Raw genomic sequence first — 21198 nt, 5'->3', positions numbered from 1 at the left:
TTCATAGGTTGAGTTTAACCATCATTTAAAGTGTCTTCATAAAGATTACAATGTGATTTGGCATTGAAACAAAGTTTGTGTTAGAAGAAAAGCATAGAGAAAAAGTTGTGTAATGTATGATAAAAATCAGTGCCTAAAGACTAAAGGAATGTTTGCCTAAAATTAAAAGAAAAATTAAAGTGATAATAAAGCATTGTATCACAGTTTAACTGGCAGCATCATCCGCTTTTACTCTTTAGTACATAAAAGAGTGGAGTGTTTTTTCGTAATGCTAGAAATATGGTGGGAAAGGCTGACCTTGAAGTTTTAGGGCTGGGGTTGGCATGTGAATCTCCTCCTTTAAAACGCTGAGGCGGGGCTGTAGGAGTCGTGTGTACTATAGACTCCTTCCAAGAGACTGGGCTCACTGAGGATGCTGGCAGAACACTCCCTGCACTTACTAGGGTCAGGTAACTCAAAGGACAGAGGCAAATGTTTTACTCATCTAGATACTTATGTTTACTATGTTTGTGGAAATCATGTTTCCCAAGGTCGCTAGTAGATACTAGAACACACAGGCAAGTATTACAAAGACTCCATAAAGCACGAACTCCTTCTGCCACATAACTTTTCCTTGTCTGAGCATACATTAGATACCCTTCCTACTTCCTTTTCTGTCTTGGAGCTTTCAAATCACATGTTATGTTTTTAGATGCTTCTGAATTTTTCCTATAGCAAATCCCTTTGCTGGTATCCTGTAACACTTCCATTTTCCTTTAATATACTTGCTCTTGATAATGAAATGGAGAAGGTAAGGAAGAAAGGGAGAGAGAGAGAGGGAACACCACATGCACGTAGTAACTAATTCAAACTACAGAGGAGGAATATTAACTGAAAGGATCTCTGCCATCCATCCTAGAGCCTCAGTGCCTCCTCTACAATAATAACCAACATCAATGATTTCTTCTGGAGTGCATCACTCCAAGTATCTCCATGCATATATCATGAGCACATTTAGGTATGTACGTATGGGTCTCCAAGTGTATGTATGTATATACGTACTTGGCAGTTAGATTTTGGGTACAAACAATATTGTTGGAATGTAATCCTTGTTTACAGATACATTAAAAAAATTTTACCACTTATTCTCATAATCTTTATAAATCTACCTATGTTTGGTGGATGGGTTAGGTCAGTGATCGAGCTAATGAATCAACATTTATTTTATACCTATTATGAGTTAGATAATGCGTTGGTTGCCAAATCTATGCCTTTGAAAAATCTTATGTGAGTTGGAATAAATCCAAACAATTAAAAAATACATAAGGTAAAAATTAGTTCCTCACTTCACTCCCAATCCCAGTGGTAACCACTGCTTGATGTTAGAGAGACAAACATGGATGGTCCTGGAGGCTCACTTCCTATTCTACTAGAATAGGCTGATAGGAGCGATAAGCTCTAGAGGTTCCCTCTTCCACTGTTACACAGTCACCTAGATGCTCCCTACCCTCTTTCACTTTAAATGTGCACAGTGTTTGGGGATCTCTATCAGATCCCTTTATGTGGTGCATCCAGACGTTCTCTGCTACGCCTAAGCACACTTATCTGTGGGAAGATAACTTGGGTGATGGTGTATGCTCTGTTAATTCTTTGATTGTAAGTTTATCAAATAAAGCTGATTTTATATTCATAATGCGTGAATAGTGGTACTTGTGTGCCCTTGGCATGACAGCTGTATGTTTTCTAAACTTTTTCTCTACGTTTTAACAGAAACACAACCCCACCCCCTACACACACACTCACACATACACACACATTAAAACCCAAATGGAGGAACACAATATTATTCTGCAATCTTACTTTTAAAAAAATTTATCAAGGTAGTATGATTGTCCTTTAAAGTTAGTACATACAGATCTACTTTATTCTACCCATGCATCTTGAAGTCTCTCTTAAATCTAGCAATCTAAAGGAAACCATAAACAAGACAAAAAGACAACCCTCAGAATGGGAGAAAATATTTGCAAATGAAACAACAGACAAAGGATTGATCTCCAAAATATACAAACAGCTCATGGAGCTCAATATCAAAAAAACACACAATCCAGTTAAAAAACGGGCAGAAGACCTAAGTACACATTTCACCAAGGAAGACATACAGATGGCCAAAAGGCACACGAAAAGATGCTCAACGTCACTAATTATTAGAGAAATGCAAATCAGAACTACAACGAGGTATCACCTCACGCTGGTCAGAATGGCCATCATCAAAAAATCTAGAAACAGCCCTCTTGGTGCTGCTTGTGTGCTCGTTCGGTGCGGACCTGGTACCTCTTTTGTGAAGCGGCAGCTGAAGAGGCTCCGGCGCTCGCCATGGCCGATGAAAAGCCCGAGGAAGGAGTCAAGACTGAGAACAACGATCGTATTAATTTGAAGGTGGCGGGGCAGGATGGTTCCGTGGTGCAGTTGAAGATTAAGAGGCATACACCACTTAGTAAACTAATGAAAGTCTATTGTGAACGACAGGGTTTGTCAAGGAGGCAGATCAGATTCCGATTTGACGGGCAGCCAATCAATGAAACAGACACACCTGCACAGCTGGAAATGGAGGCTGAAGATACAATTGATGTGTTCCAGCAGCAGACAGGAGGTGTCTACTAAAAAGGGAACCTGCTACTTTACTCCAGAGTTCTGTTCCTCCAGATCAAGAAGACATTCTCAATTAGAAAACCACAATTTGGTTCCACCACATCCTGACTACTACAGTATAGTTTCTCTATTCTTTCATTTTCTCCTCCCCCACTCCTTTATTTTTATACATAAAGTAGCTGGTATATGTGCACAAGCATATTGCATTTTTTTTTTAACTAAATGGCCAACGGTATGTTTTGATCGACATCAAATGGAGATGGAATGGGGAAAAACACTGGTTCTGTGAAGATACCCCCTTTTCTCCATTAGTGGCATGCTCATCCGCTCTTATCTTTATATTCCACTAAGTTATTTTGCTCTCACTGTTTAACAAAAAAAGAACAACATAAAAATTCTTGCATACCTTGTTTGATTGGAGAATTTTAATGTTCTTCATTTATCATTGTAAAACTAAGGACAATTTTATAACTTTTTTGTACGTAGCTGTTACATGTAGGGCAATCTGTCTTTAAGTAGGGATAAATTACTCTAAAAGAAATGAATCCTAGATAGTTTCCCCTTCAAGTCAAGCGTCTGTTTGTTTAAATAAACTTCTTGTTTAAAAAAAAAAAATCTAGAAACAATAAATGCTTGAAAGGGTGTGGTGAAAGGGAACTCTCCTGAACTGTTGGTGGGAATGTAAATTGATACAACCACTATGGAAAACAGTATTGAGGTTCCTTAAAAAACTAAAAATAAAACTACCATATGACCCAGCAATCCCACTACAGGGTATATATACCCTGAGAAAACCATAATTCAAAAAGAGACATGTACCACAATGTTCATTGAGCACTGTTTACAATAGCCAGGACATGGAACCAACCTAAATGTCCATCGACAGATGAGTGGATAAAGAAGATGTGGCACATATATACAATGGAATATTACTCAGCCATAAAAAGAAATGAAATTGAGTTGTTTGTAGTGAGGTGGATGGACCTAGAGTCTGTCATACAGAGTGAAGTAAGTCAGAAAGAGAAAAACAAAATACTGTATGCTAACGCATATATATGGAATCTAAAAAAAAAAATGGTACTGCTGAACCTAGTTGCAGGGCAGGAATAAAGACACAGATGTAGAGAATGGACTTGAGGACATGGGGAGGGGTGAGGGTAAGCTGGGACGAAGTGAGAGAGTGGCATGGACATATATACACTACGAAATGTAAAATAGCTGGCTGGTGGGAAGCAGCAGCATAGCACAGGGAGATCGGCTCGGTGCTTTGTGACCACCTAGAGGGGTGGGATAGGGAGGATGGGAGGGACGCTCAAGAGGGAGAGGATATGGGGACATGTGTATGCATATGGCTGATTCGCTTTGTTGTGCAACAGAAACTAACACAGTATTGTGAAGCAATTATACTCCAATAAAGATCTATTAAAAAAAATCTAGCAATCTAGGGCTTCCCTGGTGGCGCAGTGGTTGAGAGTCTGCCTGCCAGTGCAGGGGACACGGGTTCGAGCCCTGGTCTGGGAGGATCCCACGTGCCGCGGAGCGACTGGGCCCGTGAGCCACAATTAACTGAGCCTGTGCGTCTGGAGCCTGTGCTCCGCAGCGAGAGAGGCCGCAATGGTGAGAGGCCCGCGCACCGCGATGAAGAGTGGCCCCCACTTGCCGCAACTGGAGAAGGCCCTCACACAGAAACGAAGACCCAACACAGTCATAAATAAATAAATAAATAAAAATTGTATAACTTAAAAAAAAAAAAAAATCTAGCAATCTAAAGTTTTGTTACAAATTACCTGGATTGCATTAAGTGCCTCCTAGGTACAAAATTCCAGGCAACTCAATCCATTTGGTCACTTGAGATTGTGCATGTCCTTTTCTAAATAAGTTTTCTAAAATTAAGTTAGCTATAACAGATAAATCTGTAAGTGCTTACACTAGAGGAGACAAGGCCTTTGTGAAAAAGGGTGTATACCCTAAGAGGGCAAGACCATGCCTCCTTTGTTTATCAGTGGTTGAATATAGTGGGAGTTTGATAAATATTTACTGAATGACTAGAAAGAGAAAGAGAAAGAATCTGGAGCAAGGAGGTGAAGGAAGATCAATTCTTGTTGGTGGTAATGTGGCATACTTTATGATTTAGCCTAGATTTTCTACCGTTTAATAAACTCCACATCAACACTCTTAACTAACTTGGTGGTTTCTTGAGAATTAGGTGGGCATATACATACGCACAAAAAAGGAAGCCAATTAACTTTCTTCTCTTTTACACTGGACCAACTAATGAAGCAATGGTCTGAAGACACTGGACATCAAGCACTGAAGGACAGTGACCCCTGAGACACGGGAAACAAAGTGAGCCCAGCCCCACAATTGCCCCAGTTTACTGCATGGAGAGAGTTTCCAGGCCATGGTGCAGGGAGGGAGAATCAAGGCAGAGCCTGCCAAACTCCTTGAATTAAGGAGCTGCTGCTAGAAGAAGAACTTAAGGTGGCTACAGTTCACATGGCAGAGTGCTGAATAAAAGAGCTGCACAGAGAAAGAACACTAAAATTTGAGTATTCACATGGGCACTGAACAGTGCATGTGTGTAAAGAAGCTACTAGAGACTGAGACAGAACCACTGAAAAGATTAGGAGGAACAATCTCTGAAGATCACACAGGCCAGGAATTGTACTGTTCCCACCAGCCAAAGTAAGAAACCTACTAATTCACAGGACATGGGGTATAGTAACTAAAAGACTTTGGTCTCAGCAGTGGGGAAAAAAACTAGCCTTAAGATGAACACTTCTTTGTTTATAAAAGCAAGACTTGAAAGGACCAAACATTTTCCTAGAAACTTAATCATGTCTGAGAAAAAAGCTTACAAAAACTTATAGGCATGCAAAGAAGCAGGACAATATGCTACATAATGAGATAAATCAATATAATTGAAACCAATCAAGAAATGACACAATAACAGAATTACTAGATAAGGATAACAAAACAGTTATTGAAACTGTATTTCATATGCTCAAGAAAATAAAGTTTGAAAAGGGTAAATAGAAACCTGGAAGATACAAAAGAGATCCAAATTGAACTTCTAGAAATGAAAACTATAATATCTGAGATGAAAAACACAGTGGACTGGATTAACAGCAGATTACATATTGGAGAAGAAAACCTTAGTGGAACTGAAGACTTAGTAAGAGAAACTATTCAAAAGGTAAGGCAAAAAAAAAAGGCTGCAAAAATTGAACAGAACATCACTTGTTCTATTGTAGGACAACTTCAAGCAGCCAAATATATGTGTAATGGAGTCTCCAAAGGGATGAGAGAGGGTAGGACAGAAAAAAACATTTGAAGAAAGAATGGCTGAAACATTTCCAAATTTGATGATCTTACGGAGAAAAGAAGTTTGACAAATCTCAAGCACAAGAAACATGAAGAAAACCACAGCAAGCCACATCTTAATCAAATTGCTTAAAGCTAGTGAAAAAAAGAAAATCTTAAAGCAGCTAGAAAAATAAGACACATTACCTAGAGAGGAACAAAGGTACAGATGACGGCATATTTCTTGGTAAAAACAATATAAACTAGAAGAGAGTGGAGCAATGCCTTTCAAGTACTGAAAAAGAGAGAGAGAGGGAAAAAAAGTCAACCTTGAATTCTTTACCTGGGAAAAATATCTTTCAAGAACAAAGATGAAAACAAACAAACAAATAAAACAAAGATGAACCCAGTAATTCTTAGGTGTATACTCAAAAAAAAATTAAAATAGGTAGTTAAGTATAGGATGGTTGTCCTCGAATGTTCATAGCAGCACTATTCACAGCCAAAAGATGGAAATGACCCAAATGGCCATCAAGGGATGAATGGATAAACAAAATGTGATATATCTGGAAATCTGCTACAAGAGTAGACTTCAGGTGCTTGAGATTATACTACATATATCTTTAACTTATCACCATCCAGTTTCATGTCATATTTTACTACCTCACGTATAGTATTATATGTAGAGTACATTATACATTATACATAGTACTATACAGTATTAGGTATAGTACATTATAGTGAGATGCTCACACCACACACACACACACACACACAAGGTAAGTATGTGAGGAGATAGGTATGTTAATTAGCTTGACTGTAGTAATCAATTTACTATGTTTATATATGTCATCATGTTGTACACCTTAAACACACACAATTTTTATTAAAAAATAAAAAGTAAAATGAAAAAAGCAAAAATAAAAATTCAAGTTGCAAAACAAACAAAAACTCCCAAAGGTGAAGGCCAAGAAACTTAAGAAAAGACAAATAACTTCAACTTCATCAAAATTAAAAACTTTTGTGATTGAATGAACTAACAAGAAAGCAAAAGACAGCTCACAGAACGAGAGAAAATATCTGAAAATCATATAGCTAAAAGGATTTAATATCCAGAATATATAATGAACTCTTACAACTCAACAACAAAAAGACAAAAAACTCAATTTAAAAATGGGCAAAGAACTTCAGCAGACATTTCTCCAAAGAAGATATACAAATGGCCAATAAGAACACAAAACAATGCTTAACATCATTAGTTATAAGGTTAATGCAAATAGAAATCACAACAAGACGCCACTTCACACCCACTAGGATGGCTAGAATTTAGAAAAACACAAAAAAACAAAAAATGAGCATTGGCTAGGATGTGAGAAATTGGAACCCTGGACATTGCTGATGGGAAAGTAAAATGGTGCAGTTGCTGTGAAAAAGTTTCGTGGTTCCTCAAAAAGCTAAACAGCATTACTGTGTGATCCAGCAATTCCACTGCTTAGGTATACACCCATAAGAACTGAAAACACATGTTCAAACAAACAAAAAAATTGTACATGAATGCTCAGAGTGGCACTATTTACAGTAACCAAATGATGGAAACAATAAATGTCCATTAACTGATGAACAGATAAAGAAAACGTGATATATTTGTACAATGGAATATTATTCAGTCATAAAAAGGGATAAAGTACTGACAGATGGTGCAACATGAATGAACCTTGAAAACATTACACGAAATGAGAGAAGCCAGACACAAAAGGTCACATATTGTACGATTCCATTTATATGAAGTATGTAGAACAGGCAAATCCATAGAGACAGAAAGCACATTAGTGGTTTCCAGGGGCTGGAGGGAGAGGAGATTGGGGAGTGAGTGCTTAGTGTGTACAGGGTTTCCTTCTGGGAGATGGGATGTTCTCTAACTAAATAGTGGTGATGGTTGTACATTACAAACACAACAAAAACCACTGAATTGTACAATTTAAAATGGTTAAAATGGTGAATTTTATGTTATGTGAATTTTACTCCAATAGAAAAGAGTGAACCCTTCCAGTTTATTTGGCCATAGTAGCATAACAAGAGAAATATGTTTTAATCTTTACTTTTGTTAAGAATAGATAGAAATGTAAAAAAAAAAAAAAAAAAAAGAGAAAAAACCAAACAACAAAACAACAAAAAGGTAAAATAACTTTTTGTAACATACAGAAGTGAAAAGAACTCATCACCAGCAGACCTGCTCTATAAGTATTGTTAAAAGAAGTAGATAAATCAGAAGCAATGTGATGCCAGGTAGAAATTTGGATTTACACAGAGGAATAAAGAACACAGGTCATGGTAACTATTTGGTTAAATGTAATACATTTTCTTCATATTATTATACTTCTTTAAAAGATAAAGTAAAAATGATAGCAATTTAATGTGAGGCTTATACATGTATAAATAGAATATGTGACAATAGGTGCACAAAGGCTGGGTGGGGACACAGGAAAGTACGTATTACGGTACGGTTTTTATACTATGCATGAGGTAGTAAAGTATGACATGAAACTGGGTGGTGATAAGTTAAAGATATATATAGTATAATCTCAAGCAACCACTGTAATAACAAAGAGCTACTGCCAATCAGCCAACAATGAGGTAAAGTGGAATGATAAAAAATATTCAGTTAATCCAAAAGAAGGCAAGAAATAAAAAGGGAGGGGGGAAGGATAGCTAGGACAAATAAAAAACAAATAGCAAGATAACAGACTTAAAAATAGCCATATCAATAAACACATTAAATGTAAACATTCTCAAAACCCCAGTTAAAAGTCGTATTTTGTCAGACTGGATAAAAAAGCAAGATACAATTATATATGTTGCCTATAAGACAACCATAAGACATAAACAAGTTAAAAGTTAAAGGATGGAAAAACACATACCCTGTTAACACTAGCCAAAAGATGCAAAACTTTAAAATAAGAACTAAAAAATAACACCACTAAGAGAAATTAAAGAAGATCTAAATAAATGGAAAGATATAATGGGTTCATGGTCATAATATTCATATTATTAAGATGTCAATTTTCCTCATTTCGTCCACAGACTCAATGCAATCCCAATCAAAATCACAGAGAGCTTTTTTTTTTTGTAAAAATGATTATAGAATTCATATGGAAATGAAAAGGACACAGAATAGCCAAAAAGCTTTGAACCTGAACGGAGTTGGAGGACCAGTGCCACCTAATTTCAAAACATTATAAAGCTACAGTAATCAAGATGGTGTGGTACTGTCATAAAGACAGACAAAGAGATAATTGGAACAGACAGAGAGTCCAGAAACAGACTCACACAGATTTTTAAACTGATTTTCAACAAGGGTCTTTTTTCAAGAAATGATATTGGAACAATTTGGTTTTAATATGCAAATAAATGAAGTTCAATCTATATCTTATACACTTTACAAACATTAAAAATGGATCACAAACTTAAAACTATGAAAGATCCACAGGAAAACACAGATAAAAACACTGTGACGCTGAGTTAGGTAAAGATATTTTAGATACAACACCCAAAACACAGTCCAAAAAAGAATGAACTGAAAAAATGGACAAAATAAAAACTTTTGCTCTTCAAAAAACACTGTTAAGAAATGGGAAGATAGGCCATGGAGGGGAAGAAAATATTTGCAAATCATATAGCCGATAAGAGACTTGTATCTAGAATATATAAATAATTCTCAAAACTCAATAATAAGAAAACAATCTGATATAATGAGCAAAAAATTTGAACACTACTCCCAATAAGAAAAAACAAAGGGCAAAGAAGCACATGAAAAGATGTTCAACAATTATGAATCATTAGGAAAATGCAAATTAAAACTACAATGAGATACCACTACACACCCATTAGGATGGCTGAACTTAAAAAGACTGACCATATCAAGTCTTTGTAAGGATGTAGAGGAACTAGAACTTTCATAGGCTGTTGGTGGAAACAGTAAATAATACGAACATTTGGAAAACAGTTTGGCAGTTTCTTAAAACATTAGATACCTACTATATGATCCAGCTATTTCACTCCCAGGTATTTACCCCAGAGAAACAGAAGCATATGTTCATATAAAGACCTGTACATGGATGTTCATATCAGCTTTATTTATAATAGATAAAAAATGGAAGTAACCCAAAATATCTATCAACAGGTGAATGGATGAACAGCTGTGGTAAATTCATACAATGGAATGTTACTCAGCAATGAAGAGGAATGAACTATGGACGAATCTTGAAATAATTATGCAGAATGAAAGAAGACTTAAAAAAAGTAGTGTGTGCATGTGTGTGTGTGTGTGTGTGTGTGTGTGTGTGTATGTATATAACGCATATAGTGATTCCATTTATATAAAAGTCTAAGAAATGCAAACTAATCTACAGTGACAGAATGCAAATCAGTGGTTGCTTGGGGACAAGGATGGGGGTAGAGAGGGCTAGAAGAGAGAGATTCCAAAGAGGCTGTTTGGCGGTGACGCATGCGTTCATTATCTTCATTTTGGTGATGGTTTCATGGTTATACGTGTCGAAAGTTATACTGTACAGTTTAAATTTGTGCAATTTAGTTTATATCAATTATGACTCAATAAAGCTGCTATAAAAGGAGTATTTGTTTTCATTTTGAATATTTTTTAGCACTTTGATTTTGGCAATTCATTTATGTATAATCTCAGACATATTTTGAATAGCATATAAATTATTGTTAATTCTAATATTAGTCATTTGAGTTTCATCTCCGTATTATTCTCAAGAACTCCAAGCTAGTTTAAATATATAACCTGCTCAAAAAAATACAGATCCTGAAAAACTTTTCTTCTCTGTTTTTTTCACCATCTATCATGAATAGTCTATTGGTATAGAAGCAATCTAATACTACCATCTTTCAGCTAATTAGTTTATGTAATTGTTTTTCAATTTAAGCAAACAATTTTTGTAAGGCAGACAAAAGTAAAATCCATGGAATATTTCAAATTATAACGCTTTTTTTTTTCAATCTCAAGGGAAAAATTATATGCTACAGTCAGCACAGACCTTTTAATTTAGGGTACTGATTCTCCATATGTCTTATGAAAAAATTTCAAACATACACAAAAGTACAGAACTGAATAATGAATCTATATGTACCTGTCACCAACCTTCAATCATTATCAACATTTTGAGATTCTTGTTTTATCTATTGAGCTCCCCTCACCTTTTTACGGAACATTTTAAAGCAAATTCCAGGTATCATACCATTTCATATAACAGATATTTCAATATTTACATCTTTTTCTAACAAGCCAACAGCTTTCTAAAAAATTGCCTCACACAAAGTTAATTATACTTCATTACCAGAACACTTAATTTAATTTCTTATGCTTCTCCCCTACAATTTGTATAGGAGTGTGTCCCACTTAGAAATTCTTGTTTCATTAACTGAAGTGCTCAGGAAGATGGTTTTTTAAAAAAAAGCAATATAAAGACATATGTATAAGTTTATAGGAATGTTAATATTTTTAAAAGAACTATTTTTGATAGGTTATTCTGAAATTAAAACAAACACGAGGGATCTAGAATATATTAACAAACAGAGGTTCACTTGTTTCTTTAGTAATTCACTTATTTATATATCCTTCCATGGTTCCACCCAGTGACGTGATGGAGCTGGCTTGTAGCAGTTTGTGAGAGATGGCTGGTAAAGTTTTTGGATTTTTGTGAGCTGGTTGTTAAACATCACTATTATTAAAAATTATTCAGATTTATAATAAAAAAATTTTATTAAGAAACCCCAAATACTCAAAAACTCAACAATTTTAATTTTACTATTATCTATGCTCTCCTGTTTACATGTCTATTGTACAATATCTATGTGGTGGAAACATCATGTTTGCTACTGAGTATCTTTTCTCTACTCCGTGTTTAGTAATGTTATGTTGGAGGCCTGAAGTTAGTCATGGTGGGAATATTTATGCCACAGATATAAGCAAATGCTACAAATTAGAACCATCCCTCACACCCCTGCCTGGACAGCCAGCACAACACTGCTTCCACCTTGAGCATTAACTCTGAGTCAGGTACTGGAGTCACATGAAATATTTCTTGTCTTTTGAAATTTGAGCATAACGATGCTTCTAATGTTACAGTATTAAAAGCACATTAAATAGAAGGCACCAAATAGACAAATGTGAATAGGTCTGTAGGAAAACAAATGCAGAATACATGGTATGTATTAATAATTTTTAATATATGCCTTTAAAGTCCCTTTATTATAAGATTCAAAATATTAAAATAGAGGGGCTTCCCTCTATGGCGCAGTGGTTGAGAGTCTGCCTGCCAATGCAGGGGACACGGGTTCGAGCCTTGGTCTGGGAAGATCCCACATGCCTTAGAGCAACTGGGCCCGTGAGCCACAACTACTGAGCCTGCGCGTCTGGAGCCTGTGCTCCGCAACAAGAGAGGCCGCCATAGTGAGAGGCCCGCGCATCGCGATGAAGAGTGGCCCCCGCTTGCCACAACTGGAGAGAGCCCTCGCACAGAAACGAAGACCCAACACAGCCATAAATAAATAAATAAATATTAAAAAAAAAATTAACATAGAGAAACTTGTTATGCTGAAGCTCAGGAAATAAAAGGAACCCTAGGGAGGTAGCATCTTTGGTTTGAATTGTTTCATTACTTGAATTTTAGAAGCATATAAAATGTAATTAGATATTGATTAAATAAGAAGATTGGAAATACTATGTAAAATGTATACCTATTCTTTAAATGATACAATAGAATGCTAAGAAAAATAATTATGAATCTGATTTTTAAAAAATAAGTATAATTTGGGAACTATCATATACCAATGACTGTGAGAGCTTAAGTGTATACCAAGTCAAGTGTGTTTAATAGATAAGTGATTTTTCATCAAAGAAGTCAAAAAGAAATCTATTTTAAAAATGAGGTTTTAGCTAAAAACTTAAAATGCTACCAAAATTTGCCAAACTTGTTTTGCCAGTTGATATTTGCAGAAATCAAAGCTTTGTCTGTCTAGTCTGCATTTATATTTAGTCTGGGCATTTAATCTCTCTTTTGATCTTAGGTTTTGCCATACACTTTAAGTTGTTTTATAAGGCTTTACCATTAAGTTAGTTTCATAGATTGTAAAATCATCTTGTACTAGCGAACAGCTTATTTTAAAACTGCTCAGAAAATACATAAAGGAGTAACAAGGAATTAAAATGAACACTGTGGTTCTTTATATGTGTTTCTTTTGTTTAGGTTATTTACCTCTTGTGAAAGCTGTGTTACTTGGTTCTTTTGATGTTCCAGGTCTTTTAAAACCATCGAGTTTCGTTTTTCTAACTGAAGCACTCTTCTTGCCAAGTGGACACTAGGAGAACGAAATAAGAAAATTAATGCTTACAAAAGAGGAATACTATCTCAAACACTCAAAATGTGTTTGTGTGCTTGAAAACTGACCATTTCCTAATAATACTTAAATATTAACAGGAAAAATATGGAGTCGAATAATATCTTCAGGTGTCAACAGCGGAAGACCAATATCCCAACAACTCAAATTTTGAAAGTAACATTAAAAATCTGCATAATAATGTAACTGTGATATATTGATTACCACAGTAATAGTTTCTAGCCCTTGCTATAAAAGTGGAAAGTTACATTATGATACTTGCTTGAAAAGACCGCAAGAAAGCAATTCACAGCTTTTCTTCATTTTTATAAAAATTTACCATTTACAAACAAATAAGGCAATTAGCTGAAACAGTAATAACCTTGTACTTTGAAAAGCATCAGTGCTTTCCTCAGACAGCATAATGCATTTTACAATACAAAACACAACTGAATAGATTTTCTATTGAAAAAAGAGATGGAAAAGATGTCTGAAAAGTGGAGACAGATGTCTAACAGATGTCTAAAGGCAACGATTCTGTATTAAAAGAAACCACAAAAAGATCACACTGATCATCACAAGATGATCACAACTTATTGTATTGAGTGTAATCCTTAGTATTTAAGATCACATTAAATGTAAAATGTCCCAATTCTACTTTTAAGACATAATTAAGAAAAAAAGGTTCAGCTATAAGAATCATAAAATCATCCCTACTAACCACTGGGGCATAATTCTTTAAAAAACTGCTAATAATGTTGAGAACACATGTTGCTCCAAAGCCCCTCTCTGTAATTCCAGAAACTTAAAAATTTAATATTTATCACATTTTCGTATTCTATGTGAGTTACCCCATTAATCTCTGAATTGCAAAATCTGTACAAACTGAGAAGACAGATGTTTTACAATGACAAGAAGTAAAATATTTTTGTTCTAAATGAAATTATAGGACAGAAATAATTCCATTGTATTTCAAATATTTCCTAACATCAGATAAAGGAATTCATACAAAACTCTGAAAAAAAAATGCTAAATGTCACCCTATACATCTATTTCTAAGAACTTGTTATTCCAAATGAAAAAGATGAGTTCTTCTGTTACACAGTGAATTGGGTAGCTTATTTAGATGTGCTCATATCTAAATTCCTATCCTTTCAACCGGCGTAAGATTTTGCCTTAATGATCAGTTGGAGTCAGAGATGGAAAAGACACAGTCCCCGTTTTCTGACAATCATTTTTTACAGAAAACAGCTTTACTGATATAAAATTTTCTTGATATGTAACTTATAATACCATAAATCTCGCCCATTTAAACTGTACAATTCAATGGTTTTTAGTATATTTAGAGTTGTGCAACTATTACTATATTTTAGTTTCAGAATATTTTCATTACTCCCACCCCCCAAAAAATTTGTACCCCTTAGCATCACTCCCCATCCTCCCTGTTCAGCCCTAGGGAACCACTAATCTACTTTCTTCCTTTATTGATTTTTAAGATGTTTGCAGTTTAAAGAACTCTTATGACTCAACAATTAAAAGACAGTCCAATTAGAGAATTTACAACAGTGCCTTGTCTATAGAAAGTTCTGAATAATTGCATACACACATTTTTGCACTTCTCATATGGTGATTTCCTTAGGAAGTGCAATGATTGGGTCCAAGCACATGTGCATTATGAATTTTCAGATATTCCTCTTGAAAGGCTGTACAAATTTAAATTCCTATGAACTAGAATGAAAGTTCTCCAATGACAGAAATTTTTTAAAAATTTGTTTTCTAACGTATTCTAAGTGCCTTGGAGAATACCTGGTACAATAATAATCTGTTCAGTAATAAACTGTTCAGTGAATGAACTTTATACAAGACCTCCTGTTTCTTTATGCCCTAGCCAACACTGGGCAATATCAATCTTTAAAAGTTTTGCTAACTTTACATATAAACAATAGAATCTTATTTTAAATTAGTGAGGTTAAACATCTCTACATTTGTCAGACATTTGTATTTCTTATTTAATGAATTGATGTTTATGTCCTTTTACCATTCACTTCAAATCTTACCTACGTGGTTAACTGTATTCTACATCTAAATTACCTAAAAGTATCACGACCTCCCAAAATCTCAACAGAACCAACCTATTTTCCATTAATGTCTACTCTGCTTAATGTCCCATAAACATGTTTTGTATATTCCTTCCACTGTACCTCTGCTGGTCCTCCAGTCTGGAGAAGATAGGTTATTCCACTGATTGGGAGTCCAGCTTTTTCTGGAAGGCTCCCTCCGAGGTCCACTTCCTCCATTTCTGACCAGGCCAGCCTTCATTGATCTCTATTCCTCTGCCCGACATAGGCTGGCACACAATACAGTGCTAAATTATATGGTTTTAGATATTTCTTGATAGTCTTTCATGTGTGTTCATCTTTTCTCCCCCAACAGATACAATTTAAATGAAGACTTACCCTCTGTGGTGTGTGCTGAACAGAGGGGGCACTTACTAAATCCTTCCTGATTGATTTTAAGTAAATTTTGCTCAAATGCTAGAATTTTGCTCAAATTGCTACAAACCATATTCCAAGGTTGCAGAGTCTCAATATTAAAGTACAACTAATGCTCAGCATCTAAGCATTGAACTAGTAATAAAAAAGAGCATAAAGTTTATAAGGGAAGAAGGCAAATGTCACAGATACCAATTCACCGCTTCCATATTTCAACCTCCTAAACCTTTAAATGTGGCATATTGTAGTACTGACTGATTTGGTGCTATAGGTAGATTCTGTTTAGAAATCTGGGAATATTAGAAGTCAGAAGAAAGGAGGGGAGTTTAGTTTAACTGAAATTCAAAGCAAGACAAAAGAAGAATTGCTCAACTAGCTGAGTTTATGTCTCCTTAACGACAATGTACATACTATGAAAACAAGTCTTTAATGAGTTTTTTTATAATGAGTAACCATGGATACAGTTAGGGAAAATGACTCCTGCTAAAGTTTGGTTGGTTGGTTGGTTATTTATTTATTTATTTAGTACTGAACTCCTCAAGAAAGCACTGCTTTTACAGGCTCTCTGTTGGGACACTAAAGTAGGTACAGCATACAATTCTTCTTTGTAATTATATAACTGCCATGTGATTTTTACCTGCACCAACATTAAGTTTTACATCAACTGGAAACTAATACCACAAGAGTATAGTTTTGTATTTGAATTTTAAACTAAAATTTCACCTCTTATCTGGTAAAATTATTTCCCCAAGGGTTATCTCTTAGCTCTCTCAGCACCTCTTGACTCAAAATAAATGTTATCCTCTTGGATTTGTCAATGGCAGTCAGTACTTCTGATTATCACAAACAATTTCATAGTAGTATAGCCCAGGCAATGTGAACATGGTCGACCTCCATTTATATCTGAGATATCAAAGCACAGTGGAGGACTGATGCTCTGTCTTGAGTCCTTCAGTATTGGATGGTTCCCTTAGTATTACCAAAACTCCAAATAAATAAGTGTAGGTACTTAGTTACCTGCTAATTAGTTACTTGGTCTGAAATAACATTTGGCTTTTTGCTCTTTTTCAGTTTTTTTTTTTTTTGTACATTTATTTATTTATTTATTCATTCATTCATTCATTCATTCGTTCATTCCTGGCTGTGTTGGGTCTTCGTTTCTGTGTGAGGGCTTTCTCCAGTTGTGGCAAGCGGGGGCCGCTCTTCATCGCGGTGCGCGGGCGTCTCACTATCGCGGCCTCTCTTGTGGAGCACAGGCTCCAGACACGCAGGCTCAGTAGTTGTGGCTCACGGGCCTAGCTGCTCCATGTCATGTGGGATCTTCCCAGACCAGGGCCCGAACCCCTGTCCCCTGCACTGGCAGGCAGATTCTCAACCACTGCGCCACCAGGGAAGCCCTCTTTTTCAGTTTTAACAGGTCAGAGTCCTGTCTCAATTAGCATGGCACGGAAAAATGGTTCAAAAAAAGGGCACATGCTCCAGAACGATCTCAGCTTCAGAAAGCATAAGGTTGCTCCCTGCACTGCCTGCTTCCTTGGCAGTTACTGAGGACTAAATAGTGGTGCATTATGATTACCTATAGTTATATGAGTCTTTTTCTAGGTTTTCTGTAGGTTTAAACTTTCAAGTTGATCATGAGTAGATTAGCAATAACTTTTTAAAGGTTTCTAAAACCAACCCAAATGAAATAAGCAAAACTTTCTCTAAGGAGGGAAATGAGAACTCACACATGTGAGAAGAAAGGAGGTGAAAAGAAAATTTCATTATGCACAAAAGTTTGCTAGGAAAATAAAAGCTTCCTCTGCTTTATTTTTTCCTTTATTATAAAGATTAGTCTACTGTGAGAGTTTCAACTTAAAGCTCTTTATAAAACTAGACAGAAACTAAAACAAAGATCAAGAGTATGCAGTAAAGCTTGCAATTTGAAAGGTTTAAAAACCTTCAGAAAAGTCTCCACATTCAGATCTGCCAAAACAAACAGGGAAGCACACACGAAGACCATGTTAGTGCCTGGGTGTCACCCATTTCGTGTTACAGGTTAAAGAGCATATCCAAAACATGCAACCAGAAAATCTTGTTTGCTATTTTCAAAACAATCGCTACCGAAACAAAAACATTACTTCAGATTTTCAGGCTCAGTCAAGTCAAGAAGAGCCTTTTTTATTTTAAGCGACTTTAATTGTATATGCCCTTTTAACTTTCCACAACTTTGTCCCGGAAAGCTTAACACAATGTTTAGTTACTGTTCATATCTCTATTGAAAATTCAAAATGTGAGTAACCTTATTTAACAATTATAATGTGTTTAAGATACACTTTCGGAAGTTATTTTTCAAACTAATTTTGAAAAATTAGTTTTGCTACTTCTTTATTGGAAACTGGCATTATGGTCTATGTCTTAAGAAACTGATTAATATCAAAGAAAGTGAATCTCAAAACTAGTTCCATGTCCAGGGGTTGTTTCCACTAATTATTTCAAGAGGTCTCATTAAAATTTTAAAACAAAGTTGTTTTAAATGAAAACTCACCTTGTGCCTGGAACATTGGCTTTACCTCTAAAATCAACTGTGTGATCTATTTCCTTTAAGAAACATTAATTGACATAACAAAACTTTTATTGGACACCTACTCTATGCCAGGCACTCACTGTGTGGTGAACTTCTTCGCATCCATTTTCTCATTTTAATTTCATAATATACATTGGGTGGCAACAGGTAACTAGTGAAAATTTTCAGTGGCTATCCAATTTACTAACAGCAATATGGCACTCAAAAACAGAAGGCCTAAAAATTAAAGTTGTGAATAACCATTAAAAATTACCTTTTTGAAGAATATTCAATGATATAAGAAAATGTTCAGGGTGAAATTATAAGATAAAAAATTAAATTTCTAAGTTACATACAATAATACCTTAAATATGTAAGAATATATATGTATCTATATACATTTTTGAATGGCTGTCTTTGGACAGTAGGATTATTGGTAATTTTCCTAATATTCTAAAATAAACATATATTATTTTTATAATCAGAAATCCCCTCCGATTAAGTGTTACCCTAAAATATTTAATTCTGGTTGTTGAATATATGAAATTTTAAATCAAATTTAGTATGAATGGGATATATTGTGTAGCAGATGAGAAATAAGTTCCTTTGAAATTTTAATACATTTTGAAATGTGCTGATGTATAATGAAAACTTTATTATGCAAATATTTCATTTGTCATTATGACTAAGTTATTTTATAATCCACCTTAAGCTTCCATTGCTTTAATTTCAAATGTGACAAATTAAATATTTGAAGGTTATATTGCTTTCATCTTAAATAAATTAAACTTAGAGCACAAAGCCATTGACTTCTTTACAAATATCCATTAAGAAATCAAATATGGACTTTGCAAACTTCAGAAATGCATCAGATCCTAAACAGGGATCTTCTTTGCCACTGGTCGATTTTGTGCATACAGTAGGCACTCAGTAGAAGTTGTTGAATGAATGTGCAAAGGAATGCATAAATGTCCTCTTTGGCTATCTAGACTTACTTTCCCTTCACTCAGTTTAGATGACCTCAGAAGCACTTCCTCAAAATAACCCTACGGTTCATCATGAGAAGAATGCCTGGTACCAGCTGGTAGGAGATATTAATAGCATGCCCATTAGGCACTTGTTCAAGGCACATAGATAGCTCAGTGATAAAATCTTTAGAAATATTTGGACAGTTAAGATTATTCAGAATATGAATCAGTTGTGGGTCCTTAAATCTTCAACCTAAATATTAAGAAATCAACGTCTGTTTTGGAAATTCTTAAAAAAATAGTAAGATAATAGTAATAATTGCTTTCAATTTTGGAAGAACTCAGCATTTGGGGGCTAAAGAAAGAAAGCTTACAACAGAAAAAGTCTTTTTTCTTCTTGTGACCAAGATTCTTTTGAAGGAATCAGATGATAAAATAGAGAAGAGAATGGACTTCCTCCTTCAAATTTCCATTTTTAGCATTTTACCAATCATTTGCCACTGATAAAAAAGTCGCTTGCCCACAAAACTACATTTCTATTCCTCCTTTGGCAACATAATGCTCAAAAATGGAGATATGCTGAAAATCACAAATTATCCTAGGTCACCCTTAGGAGGGACTCAGGGGAGAATGGGAATGGAATGGCACTATAACCGATTTTTCCAAATAATACATAATTTAGAAATACTTGCATCTTCACTAAACAGAATTAACCATTCCAGCTACAATTTGATATCTGGCAGTCTTCTATCCTTGGTCTATTCAGTGTAACCAGTAAGAAACATAAATTCTAAGCATCCTGTTGTTACTTCTCATAAAATGGTCTCTATCTTATATCACTTTAGATAGCTCTAAAGACCCGTTACCCTCTGAGCCAAAGTTTCTACAAAAGTATTAGAATTAAGACGAATTGTTTCTCTTACTTAGTGTGTAATGTCTCTAAACGTTTAAATCAATTCATGTAAAAATAACAGATAGCAGCTCTGAATCCTCAAATACTCAGATGAAGAGACAATTCTACTAGGTATCTTACACCATGCTAGGTAGGGACAATGGAGAATAAACAAGAATAAGATGTAGCTGCTGACCTTGAGGAACTTTCCATCTAGCTGGGGAAACGATATGGAAAATGAGAGCTAGTGAGATAAGACAAATGCTCTGTTGTGTGGTATGTGGAAAACAGACATTATAAGCAGAGAGATATACTACCCTCATTTGGGGTAGAGAGGTAAATAAGGCGGGAGAGGTAGGGCCACATGGAAGGGCTTAGAAGTCTGATAGAAACATTTAGATTTGTTATGGTAGCAAGCAGGGCTCTTTCTGCAAAGCAGGATGAATTCAGGTGGGAGAAAGGAGTTAGGAGTTAGGTCAACTAGAAAACCAATTAATATAGGTACAATTTTCTCTTAGTATACTTTAAATAGTATCTCAACAAATAACTAGCGGATCTCCTAAAAATTTTCTTGGTCTTCACAAAGTGTTTTATACTTTCAATCACAGTATATATGCTAGCTCTATCGCTCTCTCCCAATCTCTTTCTTTTTCTCTCTCTCAAGTATACATCAAGGAATGTAGACAGGTGAATAAAAAACAAGCGAAAAAAAAAGGAAGCATAATTCATTAATTTTAACCTGAAAATTGTTGGTACAAAAAAGCATTTGTAATTCACCTGAAATTAAGATGAAAATAAATTTAAAATGGTGTCATTATCACTGAATCCAATTCTAGGAAAATTCTAATGTACACTTACATTCTACCAACCATTAAACTCACTTAAAAATACATGAAATGCATGATTATTACTTACTGTGTTTGTGAGCAATTTAATATTTATGCATACTAAGAATAAAGTAACTTTATTTTG

General features: G+C 35.1%; 1 protein-coding gene and 1 pseudogene across 6 annotated transcripts in view; one reads left to right on the top strand and one right to left on the bottom strand.

The window, feature by feature from the left end:
• Positions 1-21198, bottom strand: part of PIBF1 (progesterone immunomodulatory binding factor 1) — a 220880-nt gene that overhangs the window by 73217 nt on the left and 126465 nt on the right. For 4 of the 5 annotated variants that reach the window (XM_082365951.1, XM_082365954.1, XM_082365952.1 and 1 more), the window contains one exon: positions 13209-13311. In XM_082365951.1, the coding sequence (XP_082222077.1) occupies positions 13209-13311 (103 nt within the window). Of the gene's footprint in view, positions 1-4383; positions 6227-13208; positions 13312-21198 lie in introns of those variants that run through there. The other variant, XM_082365953.1, reaches the window with a different exon arrangement.
• LOC309615924 (small ubiquitin-related modifier 2 pseudogene) lies at positions 287-4384 on the top strand (annotated as a pseudogene). The gene has a single exon. The product of its transcript is annotated as a small ubiquitin-related modifier 2 pseudogene (transcript).

Source organism: Balaenoptera borealis, assembly GCF_965194805.1.
Source record: "Balaenoptera borealis genome assembly, chromosome: 18".
NCBI classification, from domain to species: Eukaryota; Metazoa; Chordata; class Mammalia; order Artiodactyla; family Balaenopteridae; genus Balaenoptera; species Balaenoptera borealis.
The sequence above is the reverse complement of the archived record's forward strand: the minus strand, read 5'-3'. Positions and strand labels throughout refer to the sequence as shown.